The sequence below is a fragment of the Lithobates pipiens genome, unplaced genomic scaffold, assembly GCF_037356315.1.
Source record: "Lithobates pipiens isolate NorthernLeopardFrog02 unplaced genomic scaffold, aLitPip1_a1.2 Scaffold_30, whole genome shotgun sequence".
In the NCBI taxonomy this organism is placed as follows: Eukaryota; Metazoa; Chordata; class Amphibia; order Anura; family Ranidae; genus Lithobates; species Lithobates pipiens.
In genome coordinates, this window is record NW_027507791.1 from 168,536,314 (window position 1) to 168,560,581 (window position 24,268).

At 42.7% G+C, this 24,268-nt stretch overlaps 1 protein-coding gene across 6 annotated transcripts in view; it reads left to right on the plus strand.

The window, feature by feature from the left end:
- Positions 1-24,268, plus strand: part of ZFYVE26 (zinc finger FYVE-type containing 26) — a 1,794,472-nt gene that overhangs the window by 1,637,690 nt on the left and 132,514 nt on the right. For 5 of the 6 annotated variants that reach the window (XM_077465059.1, XM_077465063.1, XM_077465062.1 and 2 more), the window contains 2 exons: positions 2,953-3,012; positions 20,445-20,522. In XM_077465059.1, the coding sequence (XP_077321185.1) occupies positions 2,953-3,012; positions 20,445-20,522 (138 nt within the window). The remainder of the gene's footprint in view (positions 1-2,952; positions 3,013-20,444; positions 20,523-24,268) is intronic. The other variant, XM_077465061.1, reaches the window with a different exon arrangement.

Consider the following 24,268-nt stretch of genomic DNA (forward strand, 5'->3'; position numbering starts at 1 on the left):
TATATATATATATATATATATATATATATATGTGTGTGTGTGTATGTATGTATATATATATATATATGTGTGTGTGTGATTTATTTATTTATATTTTTTTACATATTGTCACCAAAGCAATTCAGTGTTAACATATTTTTACTGCACTACTCTGGGGTGGTGATCAGATTTTTTTTACACTCTGATTGCTTATTACATTGATGTTGGATCTCCCCTACTTCACGCTCAGGATAAAGTCACAGTGCGATCAGCAAAGTAAAAAGTGCATCCACAAAATAGAAACCCAATTCCACTGCTGCTGCAAATAAAAAACCTAACTTATAACACAATCCTAAAATAGATTAAAATTGATTGCAGTGCTGTGCCATAAATAAGCATGGACATGAAAACAATCATAAAGTAGCAATTTATTCATTTACATGAATAATAATGTTCATATCGTTATAATATATAACCTCCAATCTCCCACTCCATGTCTTCATAGAATATAATTGTGCAAAAACGTAAATGAAATCAAATAATCCAGAGTTCATATAATCCATTTATAATCCCAAAATGTTCAAATGTGAAATCTTCAAGTGCAGTTTTCACATAATACTGTTCATTCTGTGTACTGTGAACCACACCCTTTAGGCAGCAACTTCCCAAAATGACCTCTCTGTTAAAAGATCGGCATTAGGCTTGTTCACACTGATCAAACATGAAAGTCATATGACTTCTGATCCAACTTTGACCTGCGACTTCATGTCCAACTTCCATGAGACTTCAATGAACGGGATCCGACTTTCATCTGACTTTACCAGGCCCTTTGAGTCTTGGATCGATTTTGAAGGGAAACCCCAGGCCAAAAAAACAGCGTGGGTTCCTCTCCAAAATCCATACCAGACCCTTATCCGAGCATGCAGCCTGGCAGGTGCTAAGGAGGGGGGGGGGGCAGGCGAGTGCCCCCTCCTAGACCATATCAGGCCATATAGCCCTCAACATAGGAGGAGTGGGAGTTTGGTCTTGAGGGTTCTATGCCCTTCACCCCAAAGCACCTTGTTCCCATGTTGATGGGGACAAGGGTCTCTTCCTGACAATCCTGGGTGGTGGTTGTGGGGGCCTATGGCCAGGGGACTTATCGGAATCAGGATAACAGCCCCCAGATCCAGCCTCCCATGTGAATTAGTATGGGGTACGTTGAAAAATCCTTTATTAAAAATGAAGACTGTCCCCCGTCGTAGCTCTACGTCTTCTTCCTCCGTTCTTTTTCCTCTGCTCCTTCTCCCGGTTCTTCTCCCTCCACAGGCCCGATCCTCCTCTAAAGCTGGCTCCTCCTGTCGTGAACATTTTTGATTTTTAATAAAGGACTTTTCAAAAACCGTCTCTTGTTTATTGTAACACTACACATCTTTTCATACTTATTCATACTTATTCACATGGGGGGGGGATCTGGGGGCTTCCAGATTCTGATGAGCCCCCTGCCCACAGACCCCCACAACCACTGCCCAGGGTTGTCGGGAAGAACAAGCACCTTGTCCCCATGAAAATGGGGACAAGTTGCTTTGGGGTGGGGAGTGCAAATTGGCGAACAATATTTTGCTAACTTAAGTGTAAATACTATGCAAAAAATTGTAACAAGTAAAACCACAGCAAATAGTAACTAGATGTGTGGTGAGGATCTAAATAAATAATAATCGGCTATCTAGGCTGGGCTGCCTCCTCTTCTGGGATGGAAACCCAAGCACTGTGAAATGAGAGAGGGGAGAGTGCCACATGACTTTATAGTGTAGTGTACAATGGGTAGTGTAGTGTATAGTGTTTATAGTGCACTCAAACTTTATCTGCACACCAGCTTATCAGAGAGCTTTTCCTGAGTTGAATGGATGATGGTCACCGGAAAAAGCTACTGCAGCTGCGGGAGTCCCAGTCGAGTGTCTAAGCACAGGGCTAAAAAGTGGCCGCTGTGTGTCCAGATCAGGGGGATCAATTCAGCCACCAGGAAGGTGTGCAGATGCCAGTGTATAGATGGTAGAATCCTAGTGCAGTGACAGCTCTCCTTTCATAATCTTCTGAACTTTTGGCGGCAGCTTCTAGCATGTTTATATCCATTTGTTTGCCTTTCTCCCACAGTTGTACCTGCTCTAGAATCTATGATGCATGCATGTTTTTAACCCTCAAGTGCATAACTTTACATATAGTATGTCAACATTTAAACTGCATTTGCCACATAATTGCGCAATCAATCAGTGCATTCAGGTCTGCTTGTACGTTGGAGACATCCTAAACAGTCCTTCATGACTGGTTGGGACTACCCTTTGTTACATCGTTGTTCCATTTTTTGAGTCCCATTACCCTTTTCTAGTATGTGATGAGGGAATACATCATCTAGTCCAATAAATTTGGTGACATCACTCCCCCTTATGTGTGTGTTATGGCTCAAACAGTGGTGTATTGGCTAATGGATACCTTGTGTGTCGAGATCCTTTTTAAATGCTTTAACTTACGAGTGTGTTTAAGATGGTAAAAAACTTTTTTGTACTATTTAGGAATATATTTGGTTGTGTATACTATATATACCCACACACACCTGTATGTAAGTTTTTTGTGTTACAGTAAGATTTTTGATTGTTCCCATGTTAATTGTATTTAAAAAATATAATACATAGCCATAGATATACACATTTTTATATATGCTGATTCTGTTGACTAGAAATAAAATTCACTATACAATATTGCAATTTAGTCTTGTAGTAATGGATGTGACTTCATTCTTTTTTAAATTTTTCCTTCTTTCTTTTTCTCTTTCTTTTTTTCTTTCTTTTTCTTTGTAAAAATGTAATAGCTTTTTTTTTTTTTTTTTTTACAAAAAGTGAAATGATCAGCAAAAGTAATGATTGAAAGTGTTCTTAACAATTCAAAATGCTTACCAAATTTATACTGTATTTATCCTTATATTATGTTTTTTCTTAGGTCATTTTAGGGGGAAAGAATGTAGAAGAAGGATTTGGCATTGCTTTTAGGGTCATTCAGGTAAACCTATATAAACGGTATATTGTTATATCTCTAATGGAAGTGTATACAAAATGTGCTCGTATCTCTCACTAACACTCCCTTCTAAATAGTATTTAGCATTCTACAAGTCTTATACCCTATACACACGATCAGAAATTCCGCCAGCAAAAGTCTGATGAGAGTTTTTGGTCAGAAAAATGCAATCCTGTGTATGCTCCATCAGACTTTTGCTGGCGGAATTTCAGCCAACAAAAGATTGAGAGCAGGTTCTCAATTTTTCGGTCAGAAAAAGTTCCTATCCGAAAATTTGTTCGTGTGTATGGAATTTCAACAAGCAAAAACTTGCGCATGATCAGATTCAACTATGAGATGGGACCGCTCGGTCTGGTATGTAATGGAGATGGCACATTCGTCATGCTGCAATTTTTTTAATAGTTTAATGCAGCACATTCTCTTCTTCTTTCACAGACTTCTCTCAAATTCTTTCTTTATTATTTCTCCTGATCTCATGAATAATCTTTTTTTTTTAAAGACAGATCTCCATAATAATGTTTGGAATTTTTTTTATTGTTATTTTTTTTCTAATTAAGAATGTATTTTTTTTTATATTTTGAAATTATTTTCTAGTCATTTTATATTCATCGCTATCATTTTTTTTTTTTTATTATCTCGTCTTTTTAAAGAAGGAGGTTGGTTGGTGTCCCTTGTTAATTTGACATTGTATTTTTGAAATGTACCTGTCTACTCACAAACTGTGCTAGTATTTTCAGAAAAAAAAATCTCCATTTATTCTTTCTGATAACAAAATAAATAAGGCAATACTGGAGAGACTGTAGGAATTTGTGAAGCCTTTCTACCCCAGGGCACACATCAACTATTTGGAAAATAAAATTGGTAGCTTGAGAAGTCCATATAATGGGGGGCACATTCTGGTCTAGGACTCCCAGAGATATCATGAACAGCAGCAGATGACATATACAGTATGTCCCCAAGCTGTGGTACTACAACAGCCTGCATCTTCTGTCAGACCAGACTGAACCCAGGCCATCACTTTCTTGTCTTCCTTGCAGCCTTCCCTGCAGAAGGGACATACGTTTAGTTTTTGGTTCATCAATCACACCCAAATTTCAGCTCATGACTGTTGCAAATTGAATGTTAATAAATAGAAAAGATTATCATTCTGACCCCAGCATTTTTCATTCTTGTCACACTCATTTTTGGCCCCTACTGTCAACTGATATGTTAAAGACTTTTTGTTAAATCATTAATTTTGTTAGCAAGAATAACATCTAGTTAACAATAATTTCCGCACAATAAATATGTTAAAAGACACTATACCTGGCTCCAGCTGGGCTCCTCAACTTCTTCCAGGATAGAATGTCCAGATTGGCCCTCAGAAGCCTCAGCTGGGGTTGAGGGAAGGGTGGATGGAAGTGTAGAAAGTGATTCCCCGGCTTCCATCTGGTCTTCCAGAAACCTCGTCCGGCTGTTGTAGTAGAGACTGGGTACATACACATCCTCAGCTGCAGCTCCTGATTTCATGGAAGCCTGGACCTTATTAAGTTTCTTCCTATACTTGCTTCTCAAGCTACCAATTTTCCTATCCACAAACTTGATATCTGCGTCGGGGACCTGCGTCTTCACATACCCCAGCAGTTTCTCCAGCAGTGCCTTCCTAGCTTGTTTATTTCGATATAAGGGGTTTTTAACCTCCCAAAAATTTTACATATCCCTGTATTTGTCTATAAAGTGACCCATGAATTCAGGGTGTTTGAATTGTTTTATATTTGCTACAAGACAAAACACAAGACAAAAACACTAAATATGAGGCTAAACTCTCCTAATCGTATTCCAATATAGGCCTCAATCTAGAATCAGTATAGGCCACTGATGTACCAAAGTTAAGATGTTACCTTCTTTAGAACGTTCGTCCTCCTTCCTCAGCACACTGAACGTACATACGACACATGCATCTTAACTTTATATACACTGCGCATACGTTAAACTCCGCCCACCCCTGAAGTTCTTTCTCAAAGATTCCCCACCCCATCTCTTTCGTCGCAGTGAGAGAGGAACATGGCAGAGACACAGCAGGTAGTCACTACTACTAGTGGTAATGAGGAGGAAAGCCCAGAGGACGAAACGTCCCAATCCAGGAGGAGGTTTAAGGCCTCCAAAATGTCCTTTGAAGAGATGGTGGAGATAGTTGACCCTCTTCAATATGTGGACTATGATGGCAAGAATGGACCGTACTCAAACCCCATTCTGCGAAAGGCCAAACTCATGACGAAAGTGGTGAAGAGTCTGCGGCGGAAATTTGGTATACGACAATCCAAGGAGCAATTAAGGAAATGATGGTCAGACCTAAAATTAAGGGAACAGGATCAGTACAGAAGGATAAAGAAAGTGCTTCAAAAAAGTAAGTACTTGTTGTTTGTTACTATTATGAATATTAACTTGCATGCTGCTCCATGTGCTTTTCTTTACTGTTGTACTGTTTAAAATGGCTACTTTTATTTTGTAAGTAGCAAGTAAAATGGCTACTTTCATGTTCGTGGGCACAGTAATCGCTCGTAGGAAACATTGTTTGCCAACTAAATACAATGTTTTTAGCTGATACAGGGTTAACTACATCTGGTCATGCTAATTTGTATTAAAAGAATTTTAGGACATTGTTGTCTAGATGTCTTTGAAACTAGAATGAATTGCAAACTTGATTCAGTGGCATCTCAGAGAACACTCAGCAGCTGTTTACACATCTGGACTCAGGAGCACTAGTGTGGGACACCAGAGCACATTTTTTAGGATGACCCACACAGGTGCTTCAGTGGATACCTGGGGTGTCTCCATGTGTGAAACTTCTCCAAAAAAGGTAAGTATTCCAGCTTGGTTAAAGGGAATTAATCATGTCTTCAACTTGGAACTCTGTCCAAACAGACAATTGTACACCACTTCCGCAGGGGCAATCCCAAGCCACCACTCTGGAGAAGTCCGTAGAACTCGGTCTGGGCAATGACTCCACCATCCGACATGCCAGTCTTCGTCATGTCCGTCATGGACTGGGCTTGGGTCAACGCACCCACCCACGCACCATACGCTTCTGTTAGTAGTATAGTGTCTGAATGGATCAATATCTGATCAGAACTATATTAGCGTCCCGAGCAGTTTATGGTTCCCAAAAACACAGTGTTAGCGGGATCAGCCCAGATACCTGCTAGCACCTGCGTTTAGCCCCTCTCCTCTGCCCAGCCCACCCAAGTGCAGTATCAATCGATTACTGTCACTTACAAAACACAACACACATAACTGTAGCGTTCGCAGAGTCAGACCTGATCCCTGTGAACGCTAACAGTTTTTTGGTAGCTTTTGAATCAGTCGCTGACAGTCAGGTACTTTTTTCTTGTGAGTCTCACTACTGTACCAGTAAATTTAGAGACCAAAATATCAAATCAAAGGTACAGTAGTGAAGAGGCCGGCACATTTCTGAGCATGACAGATACAGAGACAGTGAAGAGGAGGTCACTCATCTGTCAGATTCAGGCTGAGAATACGAACCTGTAGACAGCAGCAGCACCCTGACAGATAGCTCTGACGATGGAGTTGTGGTACCTGGCAAGGTCAGGCATACCAGACACTGTTCTTTTACTGTCATTGAGGTGAAAGAACCGCAGGTCCCTCGTATGGAGCAGAGAGCCAGTACTAGCGCTGCTCATCCTGGTGAACTGGCAAGCACCAGCGACCTAGTACATGCTGGTCGTACATCCAGCACTACAGTAACACTTGGTGCTGTGGCGAGTCCCATAAGTGCAGTTCAAGCTGACAAGGTGCCAAGCACGAGCAGTGTCCCGCTGCCACCAAGAAGAAGACAAAGACAGGCCCGGTGAGCCCATAGTGCCCTTCCTGCTGCATTTGCCAATCCTAATTGGGAACCCACTACTTCTGCAGCACCCGTACTTCCCCCATTCACTGGCTAACCCAGAATTCAGGTGGAAACAGTTGATTTTACATCACTTGATTTTTATTTGCCGTTCTTCATCGAAGATCACTATAGATCTATTGTGGACCAAAGCAATTTATATGCTGGTCAATTCATCACTGCTAATCCCCAGCTGACCCTTGCCAGAGAATGAAACCCAATTACGGTTTCTGAATTTAAGACCTTCCTGGGCCTATCCCTCCTCATGGGCATAACCAAAAAGAGTGAGTTGCAATCATATTGGTCCACTGACCCAATTCATATGCCCGTGTTCTCTGCCTCCATGACTAGGACGCAATACGAGCAGATCTTGCGGTTCATGCATTTTAATGATAATGAACTCTGTCATCCTCGGGGCGATGCTGAATTTGATCGGCTCTACAAAATTCGGCCCCTCGTAAACCACTTCAACCAATGTTTTGCAGCCTTGTTTACTCCTCATCAAGTTGTCTGCATTGATGAGTCCTTGATTAAGTTTTCTGGACGCTTGTCATTCAAACAGTACCTTCCCAGCAAGCGTGCCAGATACGGGGTCAAGATGTATAAGCGCTGTCACGGGGCCACAGGCTATACATATAGTTTAATGGTTTATGAGGGAAGAGATAGCTATGTAGAGCCGGAAGAACTGCCCTGACTACATAGGGAGCGCTGGTAAGATTGTGTGGGACTTGGTGTCACTCTTATTCGGAAAGGGGTACCAGTTGTATGTGGACAATTTTTACACAAGCCACTTTTTGTTCACTTGTTTGATCAAATTGGCACATGTGGCACCATGCAAGCTAATCGCCGGGGGTTTTCCCCAGCGGCTTGTAGATTCCCGTCTTATGCTGAATGAGAGAGCCTGCTTGAGATGTAATAATTTGCTTTCTGTGAAGTGGAGGGATAATAAGAATGTTTTCATTCTGTCCTCCCTTCACGCAGACACGATGGTCCAAATTCCTACAGCGACTGGTGTTGTGGAGGAACAACCCCTCTGTGTCCACGAATATAACCTTAATATGGGAGGGGTAGACCTCAACGATCAGATGTTGGTGCCATACCTAATTGCAAAACATTTCAAAGGCTTTATCAATACCTAGAAGCGCAGTAAATTCTATTATTAAGAAGTGCTCCAAACGGGATGAAAAAAACAAGAGCAAACTGGTCAGAGAAGGCTGTGTGTTGTATTTAACCACTTGACCACTGGGCACGTAAACACCCTTAATAACCAGACCAGCTCTCACATTTTGAATGACAATTACTCAGTCATGCAACACTGTACCCATATGAAATTTTTGTCCTTTTTTTCACACAAATAGAGCTTTCTTTTGGTGGTATTTAACCACTTCCCGACCAGCGCACGACGATGTACGTCGACAGAATGGCACGGGCAGGCATATTGGCGTACAGGTACGTCCAATATTCAATGCCGCCCTGCCATCGGGAGCGCGCTGCCGGCGGCGTGCTCCCGCGCTGGTCGGGACCCCTTGAGTCCGGTCGTGGGACCTGCGGACTCGATCGGCGCGGGCATCCCCGCGATCGTCTCACGGAGCGGCCGAATGGAGGAAATGCAGAGTAAACAGCATTTCTCCATTCTGCCTAGCAACTAGTGACGCTGATCTCTGCTCCATGTGATTGGAGCAGAGATCAGTGTTCACTAAATGAAAGCCCAACCCCCCCACAGTTAGTAACACACCCCTAGGAACACTTAACCCCTACACTGCCACCCACTGGTTAACCCCTTCACTGCCAGTGTCATTTACACAGGAATCACTGCATTTATATAGCAGTGATTACTGTATAAATGACAATGGTCCCAAAAATGTGTCAAAAATGTCCGATGTGTCCCCCACAATGTCGCAGTCACAATAAAAAATCGCTGATCGCCGCCATTACTAGTAAAAAAAAATAATAAAAAATTATTAATAAAAATGCTATAAAACTATCCCTGTTTTGTAAATGCTATAACTTTTGCGCAAACCAATCAATAATCGCTTATTGCGATTTTTTTTACCAAAAATATGTAGAAGAATACATATCGGCCTAAACTGAGGGAAAAAAATGTTTTTTTATATATTTTTGGGGGATATTTATTATAACAAAAAGTAAAAAAAAATGAGTTTTTTTCAAAATTGTCGCTCTATTTTTGTTTATAGTGCAAAAAATAAAAACCGCAGGGGTGATCAAATACCACCAAAAGAAAGCTCTATTTGTGGGAAAAAAAGGACGTCAATTCTGCTTTGGGAGCCACGTCGCACGACCGCGCAATTGTCAGTTAAAGCGACGCAGTGCCGAATCGCAAAATGGTCCGGTCTGCAAGTGGTTAATCACCGCTGGGTTTTTTATTTTATGTGCTATAAAAGAAAAAAGACCGAAAATTCTGTAAAAAACAATTAATGAATTTTTCTTCGTTTCTGTTATAAAATTTAGCAGATTAGTAATTTTTCTTTAGAAATTTTGGCCAAAATTTATACTACTACATATCTTTGGTAAAAATAAGTACAAATTGGTGGATAATATTTGGTCTTTGTGAAAGTTTTAGAGTCCACAAGCTATGGTGCCAATATCTGAAAATTGATCACACCTGAAGGACTGACTGCTTATCTCAATTCTTGAGACCCTAACATGCCATAAAAGTACAAATACCCCCCAAATTACCCCTTTTTGGAAAGAAGACATTCCAAGGTATTTAGTAAGAGGCATGATGAGTTTTTTGAAGTTGTCATTTTTTCCTACAATTCTTTGCAATATCAAGATAATTTTTTTCCTTTTTATTTTTTATTTTTTCCCAAAATTGTCATATTATCAGGTTATTTCTCACACACAGCATATGTATACCACAAATTAAACCCCAAAACACAACACGCCTTTTTATGGGAAAAAAAAACAGTTCTGTGCTTAAAAAAAAACCCAGTAAAGTTAGCCCAATGTTTTTGCATAATGTGAAAGATGAAGTTACGCTGAGTAAATAGATACCTAGCATGTCACTTTTCAAAATTGCACACGCTTGTGGAATGGCGCCAAACGTTGCTACTTAAAAATCCCCATAGGCGACGCTTTAAAATTTTTTACTGGTTACATGTTTTGAGTTACAGAGGAGGTCTAGGGCCCAAATTATTGCTCTCACTCTAACGTTCGCAGCAATACCTCACATGTGGGGTTTAAACACTGTTTTCATATGTGGGCGAGACTTGCGTATGTGTTCGCTTCTGCATGCAAGCACATGGGGACAGGGGCGCTTCAAATTATTATTATTTTTTATTGTTCATTTTACTTTATTTTAGTTTAGATTAGATTATTGCTGGGTATTGCAGAGTATTGGAAGGGTATTGCAGAGTATTGGAAGGGTATTGCAGAGTATTGGCAGGGTATTGCAGAGTATTGGCAGGGTATTGGCAGGGTATTGGCAGGGTATTGGCAGAGTATTGGCAGGGTATTGGCAGGGCATTGCAGAGTATTGGCTGGGTATTGCAGAGTATTGGCTGGGTATTGCAGAGTATTGGCTGGGTATTGCAGAGTATTGGCTGGGTATTGTCCATCACCTAAAGGTGGCCTATATAACCCACATAGTAACTAATATGGCTCTGTGTCCCGTGATGTTACGATAAAGAAAAGTAACTCTGTAGGACTTCCTATTACATTGAAAATTGTTGATGATCAGAATACTATAACAAATGTTCATATGAGTAAAAATAAAACACATGATCGATTTAAACATTGCATGTACAGAGGCTTGACACGTTTCATGGAGTTTTATCCACTCTTCAGTAGCAAACGTGTATATCTGAAATGAAATATATAGGTTTCTAAGTCACTGTGTTTATAAAGGAGAAAACTAAAGAAAAAGTGTAAATCGGGGTATCCCATTGTGTGGAAAATACTCACAACCGCCATATGAAGAAAGTGCAGCATAAAAAGTCTGAAGCTCCCATTGAGGGCATATTTTTCCGGGAGCTGTGGCAGCATGTGGTGCATGCGGAGCCCCCACATGGCAGCACCAGGGGAGGACAATTATCCATGAAGCGTGTCAAATATACTGTGACATTAATTATTACTCTGTATGAATTGGATTAGGAAAAATATTAAATACACAATTTTTGGATCCCCCACTGTTGACTGCATGTTTAATTCAAAGTCTCTCCCCTTCTTTCTTTTTTATTTTACATTAGATGTCACTATCAGAGCCCCCCCTTTACTTTAGATGTCACCATCAGAGTCCTCCTTTACATCAGATGTCACCATCAGATCAGAGCCCCCCCTTTACATTGCATGTCCCCCCTCTACCCCCTTGTAATCACAGCTCAGCCTCTCACACAAGTTTCTTGTCTTCCACCTTTGGAGCTGCGAGGACTTTCTAAAGGAAGCTGATAGAGCTTCTTGTTTGCAATCATGTGATTGCAAAACATGTCATGCTTACCATAGCAGCTGGGTGTCCGGCATCCTGCACACACAGGACCATTATTAATATATATATATTGTAGCAGAGCGTCCGAGAGAGCCAGAAAAAGTCCTGTTCGGGGTTTATACCTCTCCCAGGCTCCTCTCATACACATTCAGGAATCTGTGATCCAGTTTGGGTCTTGGTCCTCCTCCCCAGGCTAATTTAGGCTCACCTGAGCAGACAGCTTTTGCTCTCTGCCTGGGACATTCACAAAAAGTTTGTTTGTGAAGAGTGTCAGGTTGGTAAAACCTGTTAAGCAGTTCTTTGTAGAGACTGACAAGCATTAGGCTTGTTCAGCCTGGTAGTGAGGGCCTGCAGATTGTATAGCTAGAGCCGTGACACGGCTAGGTTTTGTGTTTTGTTACTTTGCCCTTTATTTTGTTTTCTGGAGCACTGTACAGCACCTGTATATGGACTTGTATATACCACAAATAAACACAGCACTGTTTGTCACTTCATCTCTGGATTTGGGTATCTGTGCCTGAGAAACTGCTCATCCCAGGGAGCTCTTATACCTGCTACCTGTCCCCCAGGTTACAATATATATATAAATTTTTTTTGGTGATTGTAGTACATCATGTTTCCAAACACCCGGCATCCCACCCACCTTAAGGGGCCAGTATTTTTTTAAATGAGTAGCTTTGGAGGGGTGGAGCCTTTGTACCTATGGGCGGGCCGCCACTGGCTGAGACCCTAGCTCTATTCTAACGTATATAGAGCTTTTAACTGTAGCTTTATGCTACTGCATGGATGCCTTGGGGGATACACTGCCAGATTTCCAGGATGAACCTTCTCTCTGTCCATTCGCAGAGGATTGTTTGGCTCAAATGTTGGTCAGCTGAACTCCATGAAAGAAACACCTAGAGCATCTGCCCTTTGAAGGAGAACACCTACCTATTTGGTCCCTTCATCAAAGGGGACATTAGTAATGTCTTCCATATAAAAAAGCCTCACACTTCCACAGGTTTACTTTCTACCCTCAAAGCTAGTGAAATGTCCTTCTCAAGTCTCTACCTCCAAATCAAAGTCCGGAACAAATTTTCATTGGAAGCCATGGTAATCCAAGCCCAGCAAGCCTAGCTCCAAGCCCTCTTCCCAATGAAGGTGTGTCCCACTTGTCAGAGTAGGGGATATATGTCAGCCTTCTGGTCCCAGGAAATTTCAGATGCCTGCGTACAGAATATTATTTCTAGGGTCTACAAAGGGGTGTTTTGGACTCTACTTTCAAATTGCCACGCTCTTTGCAAAGATGGGGAGATCTTCTCGCTGCTGTTCAGCAGCTCTTTTTCAGTGAGTTTTTGCCCCAATCCCTACCAAAGAATGCATTCAAAGTTTCTAGCTGAACTAATTTACATTTTTCAAGTGAAATTTAAGAATTTTTCTCATTCTGGATCTAAAAACTCAACTAGTTCCCACAGGTTCAAAAGTACCATATATAATCAGTCAGGTTGCTCATTGCTTCCCTTCAGTAGGGGGATTTTCTGGTTTCAGCAGACATCCAGGATTCTGTTGCCCTTCTCTTTGGTCTGTCCACTGCCCCCCAGGTCTTCACCAAGGTGCTTACCCCAGTCTTAGCTTTGCTCCGCTCCCAGGGAATAAACATTGTGGGTTACCTGGATGATCGTTTGCTAAAGATTCCATCCTCCCTATCCCCGTCATTGCATTAGCTATGACCATGTCCAGGATGACCTCATGCCCAGGGACAAACTCTCTCGCCTTTCTCATTCCCAAGCACTACAGTTCCAGGGCCAGCCCTCAGTAGGTGCCTGCATGAGAGTCTTAGGCCTGATGGGCAATGCCATGCACCCAGTTTAACTTCAGACTGTTTCAAGGCCACTTTCTGGCAGTGTGAGACAGACCCTGTCCTTGAACCACCCTATGCATCTGACCTGCAAAGGCTAGACTCCCTGGGGAGATGGATTTTCCATCCCAGAGATAGACTCCTGAAACCCTTTCCTTTAGGGTTGTGGAATGTTCTCATGACAGATACCAGCCTGTCAGGTTGTGAAGGAGTCCTCAGTGCAGGTTATTTTGTCATTAGAAGAATCCCAGCTTTTCATCAACATCCTTGAATTTAGGACACTTTGGTTGTCACTTCACTATTGGACCCCTTATTTATGGGATCATCAAACAAGAATCCAGTTGGCTAATACCACAGATGTTTCTTACTATCACTATCAAGTAGACACCATAAGTTGCATTGTTAAAAAGGGGATTTGATGCTCTCTTGGGCAAAATATCACATTTTGGCACGGTTTGCATTCCATATCCCAGGCGTGTAAAATTGCTAATAAAGTCCAGAAACTGCTTCAGGGCTTATTCAACTATTATTCCACGCTTCAAAAATGGACTCGAATCGAGCGCCAATTTGCCTTGTTGCCCTCTCAGGACTCTTCTGTGCACTGCAGAACAACAACAAAGATAGGGTGCACCAGCTTAGTGCATTGCCTTAGTAAAATTTTTATTGAAAGGTCAAGTCAGTCAAGGGCTTGGCAATGGCACTATAATTGGGGATGAACCTGCAATAGTACCCAGCTGTACCTAGAAAGGCTAGTAATTGAGTCTTGGTATGAGGCATGGGCCAGTTGGCTACTGCTTCAAATTTGACAGTCTCGGGTTTGTTTCCCACAGGTATTGGACTTCGGACATACCGATGTGGCATTTATCCGGTGTAACAGTCAGCCCTGCTCCCCTTATCTGATATAATACTATCCCTATGTAGTGGATTTGCTCTTCCCAGGTGTTACTGTAGACGGCAATATCATCTAGATAGGTGCAGGTAAAATCTTGCAACCCATCCAGTAACCTATCTACAATTGGCTGGAAAGAGTCGGGTGTGTTTTTTATTCCGAATGGCATGACCCTAAACTGGAACAGGCCAAAGGGAGTGATAAAGGCAGACTGAGTGATGACCTCTGGGAAGAGAGGGATTTGCCACTAGCCCTTGCAAATATCATTGGTAGTGAGGAAGCATCCCCGGGCGATTCTGTTCAAGAGTTCATCCACACAGGCATGGGATAGGAGTCAGTCACAGTCCATTGTTCAGTCACCTATAGCCCACACAGAATCTGGTCATCTTTCTTGGGGACTAAAACAACTGGAGAGGCCCAAGGGCATTCCGAAGGCTCTATGACCCCAAGATCCAACATATCCTGGATTTCTCTCTGCATCCCCTCTCGCACAGCATCCGGTGTGTCGACCCCATGTACGGCTATTAAAGTATAGCCTGGATGGGACAAGAGCATATCCGGGCACTCATGGATCAGCTGCTGGGCCTGTTCTTGGGGTTGTGGGCCCAACCGTTCTCCTAACCACACCTCGGCTATCCCTGGTTCGGACTTCACCTCCCTGAACAGTCCCGGGAATGGAAGATGCTCTCCCTCCTTCATCTCCAGGGTGCATATGGTGGCAACTGCTTCCTGTCTTTCCTGATACGGTTTCTTTCATCTGAACTTTGGGCGACTACATAGGTGGTATTGCAGAGCTGTTCTACAATCTTATATGGTCCCTGTCATGAGGCCTGGAGCTTGTTCTGCTTAACCGGTTTCAACACACATGTTTTGCCCTAGACTAAAATTATGATCTCTAGCTGACCAGTCATACCACCTTCTGCTTCCCTTGAGCTGCTCACAGATTGTCCCACATGGTGGCAGTCAATCTCTGAAGGTGGTCCTGTAATTCCAGAACGTTATCCACTATAGAGGTTCCTTCCTCAAAAAAGGTACCCTCCCAGCACTTCAGAAACAAATCTAGGGGTCCCCATACCCTCCTAACATAAAACAGCTGGAAGAGAGAAAAATTTCTAGCCTCCTAGGGTACCCGGTATGCAAAAAGTAGATGGGGAAGATGAAGTTCCCAGTCCTTATATGTCAAGGCAAACATTTGAGGCATCTGCTTCAGGGTGCTATTGAACCTTTCGCAAAGCCCATTGGTCTGTGGGTGATATGGAGAGCTGTAAAGGGGCTTAATCTCACACACCTCCCACAACTGCTGGGTATGTTTGGCCGTGAACTGCGTCCCTCTATCAGAATTTCTTGTGCGAAACCCACTCTGGTGAATATCTGAAGTAGGGTACCAGCCATGGTCTCGGCTTGAATGTTTCCCAGAGCAACAGCCTCCGGATATTAGGTGGCATAGTCTACTACGGTCAGAATATACTTCTTACCCGTAGGACTAGGCAAAGTTAGGGGCCCTATTATATACACCACTATCCAACTGAAAGGTGAAAGACCATGGATAGGGGTCTAGTGGTAGCCAAAGCAAAGTTCCCATTCTTCCCTTCTCTCTGACACACCTCACAGGTCCTGCAATAGTTCCTAACCTCTCGGGAAAGTCCTGGCCAGAAAAAGTTCTGAGTCAGGCAATGTAGTGTCCACCTGTGCTTCAGATGACCAGCAGGGAGGGATAACGTGCCCAATCTGTAACAGATTAAGCCTGTATTTTCAAGGCACCATAAGCTGTCGAGAGGAATCTGGGCCACTTCCCTCCATGTTCCCCCGGTGAGCCTATAGAGCTTCCCTCGGTCCCATTCAAACCAAACATCCCCCACTCCTCCCTGAACTGTCCTGGCTTATTGTGTCTATATGGGGCAAGGGTAGGGTCCTCCAAGGTCTCCCATTCAAAGTCTTCTGGCAAGTCCCAAGTCAGGATGGATAGGCCAGGGTCAATGTCAGAGGTAGTGGGTTTTACCTGAACCCCGTCAGAGTGGGATGAAGCAGTTTTCCATGGCTTTAGTCAGGTGGTGACTGGATGCACTTCATTCTCTGCAGCAGGGATAAACGCAGAAGTCAAAAGTCTCAGGTCATTGTCCAATAGTACATTGGCAGGAAAATCCCATATCAGCCCAACTTCAGTGTCCTTGGCACCTGCTCCCCAATCTAGGTGCACTTGAGCAGTGGGTATGCGGTACACATGTCCTCCAGCTACCTGCACTGAGTATCCAGTCTTCTCCGATTTGCGTATCAGTTGTCCATAGCATCTCAGCCCCATTCCCTGGGATTCTGCTGCTGGCATGGTATGAGTGGCTCCCCCTGGTTGCCTTGTAGGTGGTGACAAAGCCACAACCAGTTGGTGTGGCAGTCTGGCTGCTGCTGGGCATCCTGGAATTCATCTGTTAGGGCATTTGCCATCTGCACAGTTGGTGTCATTTGGTCTCTCACCCACTCATGAACCTCCAGGGGAATGCTATTAAAGAATTGTTCCAAAAGAATAAGCTGGAGCACCTCCTCCACCTTAGTTGCCTGGCAGCCCTGAACCCAACTTTTCAGGGCATGCTGTAGATGATGACCCCACTCAAAGTAGGAGTCCTTTCCCCTTTTTTCAGACTCCGGAACTTGATTCGATGGTTAAAGATTAGTGGGCCAGTATCTGTTCTTTGACTCGATCGTAGATCATACAGTCCTCATCGGCTACTGCCCTGTATGCTTCAGCCGCTTGGCCCATCAACTTACTGACCATGATGATTACCCAGCCTGTAGTCGCAATCCCATGGAGGAGACACTGCATCGCAAAATCCTGTAGGAACCCATCAATGCCTCCATCCGCCTCAGAGAAGGTTTTAAAGGTGGCATACGGCAGCTTCTTTTTATTGGCCACCCCAAAGTCAATAGGTGGTGTGAATCCCCCCAGCCGCTGCAGCTCGTTGCCGGATGGTTTCAGCTAGTACCATAGAGATGATCTCAGCCGATGGGGAGGGTCCATACAGGGCTAATCACCATTGCACCTCCTTCTGGAAGTCAGAGACATCCATCCATCTTTTCTGACCACACAGTGTACACCCGATCATCTTCGCTTACAGAGCTGCTTTAGGTTTGTTACCGGTGATTCTGCCTCAAGCTTCCACCAGATCTTTGAGGGTCATTCTTTTAGTTTTTTTGTAGTGATGTTCCATTCACTTCTTAATTGCCTCTCATTCGATAGCAAGAGGTAGATTCCAGTTGTGGATTGGATGTGTTTCCACAGCAAGAAAGCACAATCCCACCACTGCCACCAATGTGACGGACCCCCGTACTCCTGAGGAGTATGTTGGCTTTATGAGCTCCCTTGCCCATGCCAGGACAATACACAATCCCGCAGCCCGCCCAGTCAGCAGTCAAGATTTAAGAGCGTAGGGTGCATAAAAGGACTTTTATTGAAGAACAAACACAAGTACTGTATATACAGTATCTCACAAAAGTGAGTACACCCATCATGTGATATTTTGTAAATATTTTATTACATCTAAAGTGTTTGTACAATGTAAAGTAGTGAGTGCACAGCTTGTATAACAGTGTAAATTTGCTGTCCCCTCAAAATAACTCAACACACAGCCATTAATGTCTAAACCGCTGGCAACAAAAGTGAGTACACCCCTAAGTGAAAATGTCTAAATTGGGCCCAATTAGTCATTTTCCCTCCCCGGTGTCATGTGACTCATTAGTGTTAGAAGGTCTCAGGTGTGAATGGGGAATGGGTGTGTTCAATTTGATGTTATAGCTCTCATTCTCTCATACTGGTCACTGGAAGTTCAACATGGCAAAGAACTCTCTTAGAATCTGAAAAAAAAAAAGAATTGTTGCTCTACGTAAAGATGGCCTAGGCTATAAGAAGATTGCCAAGACCCTGAAACTGAGCTGCAGCACGGTGGCCAAGACCATACAACAGTTTAAGGCTGGATTCACACTTATGCATTTTTTGTGCTTTTTGCAGATTTGTACTACAGTCCATTTAAGATGGTTTCCTATGGAACACATTCTGTAGTGCAAATCTACAAAATGCAAAAAGCACTAAAAATGCATAGGTGTGAATCCAGCCTAACAGGACAGGTTCCACTCAGAACATGATTGACCAAAGTAGTTGAGTGAACATGCTCAGTGTCATAAACAGAGGTTATCTTTGTAAAATATACATGTGAGTGCTGCCAGCATTGCTGCAGAGGTAATAATAATAAATAAAATGAATACATTTTTGTATCTTAGGCTGCTTTCACACTGGGACGGGAGCGGCGTCGGCGGTAAAGCGCCGCTATTTTTAGCGGCGCTTTACCGTCGTTTTAGCGGCGGTCTGCGGGCGCTAGCGGGTGGTTTTAACCCCCGCTAGCAGCCAAAAAAGGGTTAAACCCGCCCGCAAAGCGCCGCTGCAGCGGCGCTTTGCTGGCGGTATTGCCGCGGTGTCCCATTGATTTCAATGGGTAGGAGCGGTGTAGGAGCGATGAATACACCGCTTCTTCACCGCTCCAAAGATGGGCTAGCAGGACTTTTTTCACCGTCCTGCCAGCGCATCGCTCCAGTGTGAAAGCCCTCCGGCTTTCACACTGGAGGGAAAGGGGCCGTTTTTTTTCAGGCGCTACACAGGCGCTATTTTTAGCGCTGTAACGCCTGAATACCGCCCCAGTGTGAAAGCAGCCTTAGGCTATTGCATGATGTGTGGGGGCTGAGGCCGTTCTCTGAGCACGATTGACCAATTGATATCAGACTTGTTTGTCTAGGTACACGGCCGGGGGATTTCACCATATGAGGACAGTATCTAATCCATACATCATTCATTTTTAAGGTCTCTGATCATTGTCTGCAGTTTCAAGCAGGGAGTGAATGTCCTCATGATCCTGTTTGCCACAATACAACATTGGAATAGCGGTTTATTATTATTATTACCGCTGTGTACCATCCACCTAACCCTTTGTTCTACATTTGGTATCTGTTGATAGATATGTTTATATTGAGGCTTAGGTTTTGGGGGTCTTTTCAAAATTAATAGGTTTAAAAATAAGAGCTCTGTTGTAAATTTGAATTTGGATCTATACATAAACTTAGATTTCAGTTTTATATGAACATCCCTTCCCCCATCCTTTGGAGGGTTCTGAGACCAACAATACTCAATATGTATACCTTTGTCAAATGGTCCATTTATTGTTTTAAATGAGGTCCGTGTGTACAGAACTGAGTGGGTTTAGATGTTCACTAGTGCCTATATAGATTCTAGTGCAGACTTTAAGTTTTATATGTCAATATGTTTATATGATTTATGTAATCGAATTATACCAAACCTAAGCGGTTTTAATATAGTGGTTGTCTTATACGTATGTATGGATATATTTTTTATATTTATTGTATTTTAGACCATTATTATTGAATTTACAAAATTGACAAAGTTGGTATATTCATGCATAAGCACAAAGAGGCTAATATGTGAGTTCATCATAGGAGCACAAACATTTACGTATGCTGATACCCATTGGTATCTTGTAATACACACATACTTGTTAACTTATGCTTTCATTTACATTGGTTCACATGGATTTCTGCATATAAATATAGATATTTTTTCCTCTTTTTCTATATACCTATCTATTGACATTATATTCATTTTGTTTTGAATAGTGTACACACATACAAACCTGGTGGATAACAATGAACTCTACCAGTGTATTACAGTAATGTTCATATGTGGAAGTTTCAACTTCTTCAGTTGAATACTCTTTTAATTCAATATGTCTGAAAATACCTGAGAGCATGTTTATATAACATTGGTTCATCAGGTATTAGCTATTCATATATCATCAGTTTATCTATTTAAACTGATTTGTGTTTTCACATTATTATTTGATTCACTTATATAATTTTACATTCCTTTTTTTCACATTTTTATTATATATATAATTTTCACTCTCACTGACATATTTTTTTATATAATTTATTCTTTACCACTCAATTTCACTTGTTTTTATTAACAATTTTTCACTTTTATTTTTTCATTTTATTTTTATTATTATTATTTCCATTTTCATTATCTTTTAATCACACTCAGAGGCAAAGATTGTTCACAGTACTTGATGTAGTTCTTGGTGGCTAATCACAATTGATTTCATTCACACATGAATGAATTAATTGACCAATTTACCAATCTATTAATTATCTAGTCACATGGGTTTTAACAAGAAAAAGTATTTATTCAATCTTTTGTTTGTGATTGTCAGCTATGAGTAAACACTACTGTTAGTGTGAAAAGCATCAGCGCCCCTGTCTGTTGTGGCATGTATTTTTTGATTTTGATGTGATTTTTTTTTTTTATAAAAAGGCAATTTCTTCAGAGTGTGGCTGTCCAGACCTACCTCCTAATTACACCTCCAAGACGACCACTGCCTTGCTAAAGAAGGTGAGGGTAAAGGTGATGGACTGGTAAACCATTTCTCCAGACCTAAACCCTATTGATCATCTGTGGAGCATCCTCAAATGGAAGGTGGAGGAGTACAAGGTCTCCAACATCCACCAGCTCTGTGATGTCATCATTCAGGAGTGGAAGAGGACTCCAGTGGCAACCTGTGAAGCTCTGGTGAACTCCATGCCCAAGAGGGTTAAGGCAGCGCTGGAAAATAATGGAGGTCACACAAATATTGACACTTTGGGCCAAATTTGGAAATGTTGCACTTAGGAGTGTACTCACATTTTTTGCCAGCAGTTTAGACATTAATGTCTGTGTGTTGAGTTATTTTGAGGGAACAGAAAATGTACACTGTTATACAAGCTGTACACTCACTACTGTACATGGTAGCAAAGTGTCATTTCTTCAGTGTTGTCACATGAAAGGTATAATAAAATATTTACAAAAATGTGAGGGATTTGCTCACTTTTTTGAGATACTGAATATCCCTGAGGATAACCCCCCTCCTTCTTTGCATAGAGACACATCCAATAACATGAGGCACAGATACATTGAAACATTTCAACAAATCTTATAAACAAAAACTGGGCACGCAGCCAACTTTGTCAGGACACTTGTGGAAACTGTTATGTCCAATGTCCGTGTTCTAAGCATAGACAGCAAGGCTGGTTCAGGGGCTGGTATTCCAGTGAAGAAAAGGGAGTTGGGACAAATGCTAAATGGGACTGGTACTGTCACGCAGATATATTCAGACTCCTGGCAGACTCTCCATGGGCCATCCTGGATTGTTCAGGTTTCCTGGCCCAAGGACTGGTCCACCATTCTGCTTCCCAGTTGCTGTATTTAACAGCTTGGATGTTGAAGCCCGGGTCTTGAGAGACAGAGTCTTATCAGATTTTGTCATTCCTACCCTCATAAGGGCTATGAAATAGACTTCTCGGAAAGTCTATCATCGCATCCGGATAGCCACTTTTGCATGGAGCAAGACTAAGAGGTTCCATCCTTAGAAGTACCCTGTGGGACACATTCTGTCCTCCCTACAGTCTGGTCTTAATCAGCATCTGGCCTTGTGTATCATCAAGGGGAAATCTAAGCTTTGGCTGCTCTGTTTCAGGCTGTTGGCCTCTCATCCCTTAATCAGAGCTTTTGAACAGACTATCACACACACATCTCATCCTGTATATTCCCAAATTACTCCTTGGGACCTTTCCTTGGTTCTTTTGTTTCTTCAAAGGTCATATTTTGAACCTATTTTGAATATTCCCTTATCTGAGCCTTCCTTATTGCTATCATCTCTGCACTGAGGACTTCTGAGTTAGCAGCCTTATGTCATAAAGAGCCTTTTTAGTCCTTCACAAAAAAGGTCGTATTGAGGCCAAAATCCTATTTTCTCTTCAAGATTGTTTCCTCTTTTTTCTTCAACCAGGACATGTACTTATTTCTTATGTCCTGCCCCAAACCAACACACGGAGGTTTCTCTCTACTGGCTTGACATGACGGCTATGAGAAATCAACCTCTCAGCCAGAGCCTCTTTTAGGCAATTTGATCCCCTCTTTACACTCCCCAAGGATTCCCACAGGGTTCCCTGGCTCTCGCTCCACCATTGCTAGGTGAATTAAGCAAGTCATTATTTGAACCTACGATCTCATAGGGTTCCTCCCTTCCCTGTTGCATACTATCAGATCTGTTAGTGCTTCATCAGGTTTTAGTTTCTCAGATTTGTAAAGCTTTCACATGGTCTGGTTTCTATTTAAAATGTGTAAATTCTATTCTCCCAGTTGACAAAATATCAATTAGATGTAGAGATTTTATGCATGCCATTTAGGTATATCCACATGTTAACAATACAAACAAATGCCCGCTGCTCCCACCTATAACTGGTCTATGCAGCAAGAAGCACTGGAAGGGCAACACATATAAGAAAAAAACCCGAGACATTTCCAAGCTCAACTTACCGACCAGCCTGCGACCAACCAAATTGACCTGTTTCATAGTATGCATTAAAAACAGGGGTTTAGTCTGCACACATTTGCAGACTTTCACTTTTCCACAGTGGAAGCACATACATTTTGAAGTATAGATAGAGGGCAGGTGAGCCAGAGGGAGTCCACCTGTTTTTTTTTTTTTTTTTGATATGCTCTTAACCTAGTTCAGTGCAGATAACCTTTCATTCCTCAATGCCACTAACCCACTTTTTTGCTAGGAATATTTGGTAATGTCGAAATTGGCTGCAAGTGTTGTGTTATCTTATTTTATTGTGCTTAAAAGATGATTGTTTTAAACTGGAAAGAATTGAAAAAGATATAATGGTACTAGTACCCACAAAATATACCTAATTACTGTACCGACAGCCTTTCAGATACAAATAAACCTCAGGACCAAGGATCATTGTTTAAAAATCAAATGTTTCCATTACATTGCATTACTTTTATGTACACAAAAATATAATTTTTCTGACTGATCCTATCTTAAGGAAGAATTTCATTAAAACCAGCAACTGTTACAACATAATGTACAGAGGGTAGGGGTCAGGTATACGTACCATACAAAACAACATACTGTATAGAGAGCAGCAGTCAGGATGAGCCCTCTGTTTACATCAGAGCCATCCCTTATATCGAAATCCCCCCTTACATCGGGGTTCTAACAATCTCTTCTTACATCAGAGTCCTCAGTGTTCCCCTTTACACCATAGTGCCCCCCTTACATCAGAGTTCTCTCCAGCATTCCCCTCTTTCATCAGAATCTGAACAGTTCTCTTTAGATCTGAGTCCACAGAATTCCCCTTTATATTAGAGCAGGCTTGACAAATTTACTTTGCATCTAGGAGCCAGCTATAAAAGCGGGACAGGAGAGTGAAGTGTCACAAGAGGCGGAGCGTTGGATAGGAAGGAGAAGCGTCACAGGAGGGGGCAGCAGGACAGGAGGGGGGATGTGTTAAGGGAGGGGGGCAGTGGGACAGGAAGTGAAATGTGGTGTTGTACAGGGGGTATGGGGTTGGAGTACGGAGGAGATAGGGGCCCCTATGAACAAGTAGGTGGGGTGTTGGGGTTAATGGGGGCCCCTATGAACAGGTAGCTGAGGTGATGGGGGCTATGGGGTGAGTGCAGGGTTAGGTTGATGGACTGCGGGTACTGGATCCCATCCACCATCGTCTGGTAATGGGTGTCCCTATCCCTAGGTGGATGTATGGGGGTAGCTCAGGTTTTGGGTGTTGTCACCGAGGTGCAGGGTGAGGTTGATGGAGTGCAGATACTGGATCCTGGCCAGCATGGTCTGGCTCTGCCACCAGGTCATGTGTCTGCCTGGTTGTTGTAGTTGGTGAGGATTTTCTGTGGCAGAGGTGGGGCTGTCAGCAGTCACAGAGGTGGCAGGACTTGGGGACTCTGGTCTGCGCCCAGTACTCCTCTAGGGGGGTACTCCTCTAGGGGGGAGCCACATGTATTGGTGGCTACCACCGTCATGCTGAAGGTGGCATTGATGAACTCTAGCTTACAGTGCTGTGGCGGACCACCCTTCAGCAGGAGTAGTAGAACGCTTTGTTTTGGTAGTTGAGCTTGCGGTGTTCCCCGGGGAGCTGGCTGTCAGAGGGCTGTTTGGGGAAGTGTGCACTGGAGAGTTCCACCTGCACTCTGTACACGGGGAGGCATGGAGGAGACTGGGACACTGGATTAAGCTGCACTCTATGGAGCATGAGACGGGCTGGCCAAGGACATGTGGTCAGGAATGGGAGAGAGAA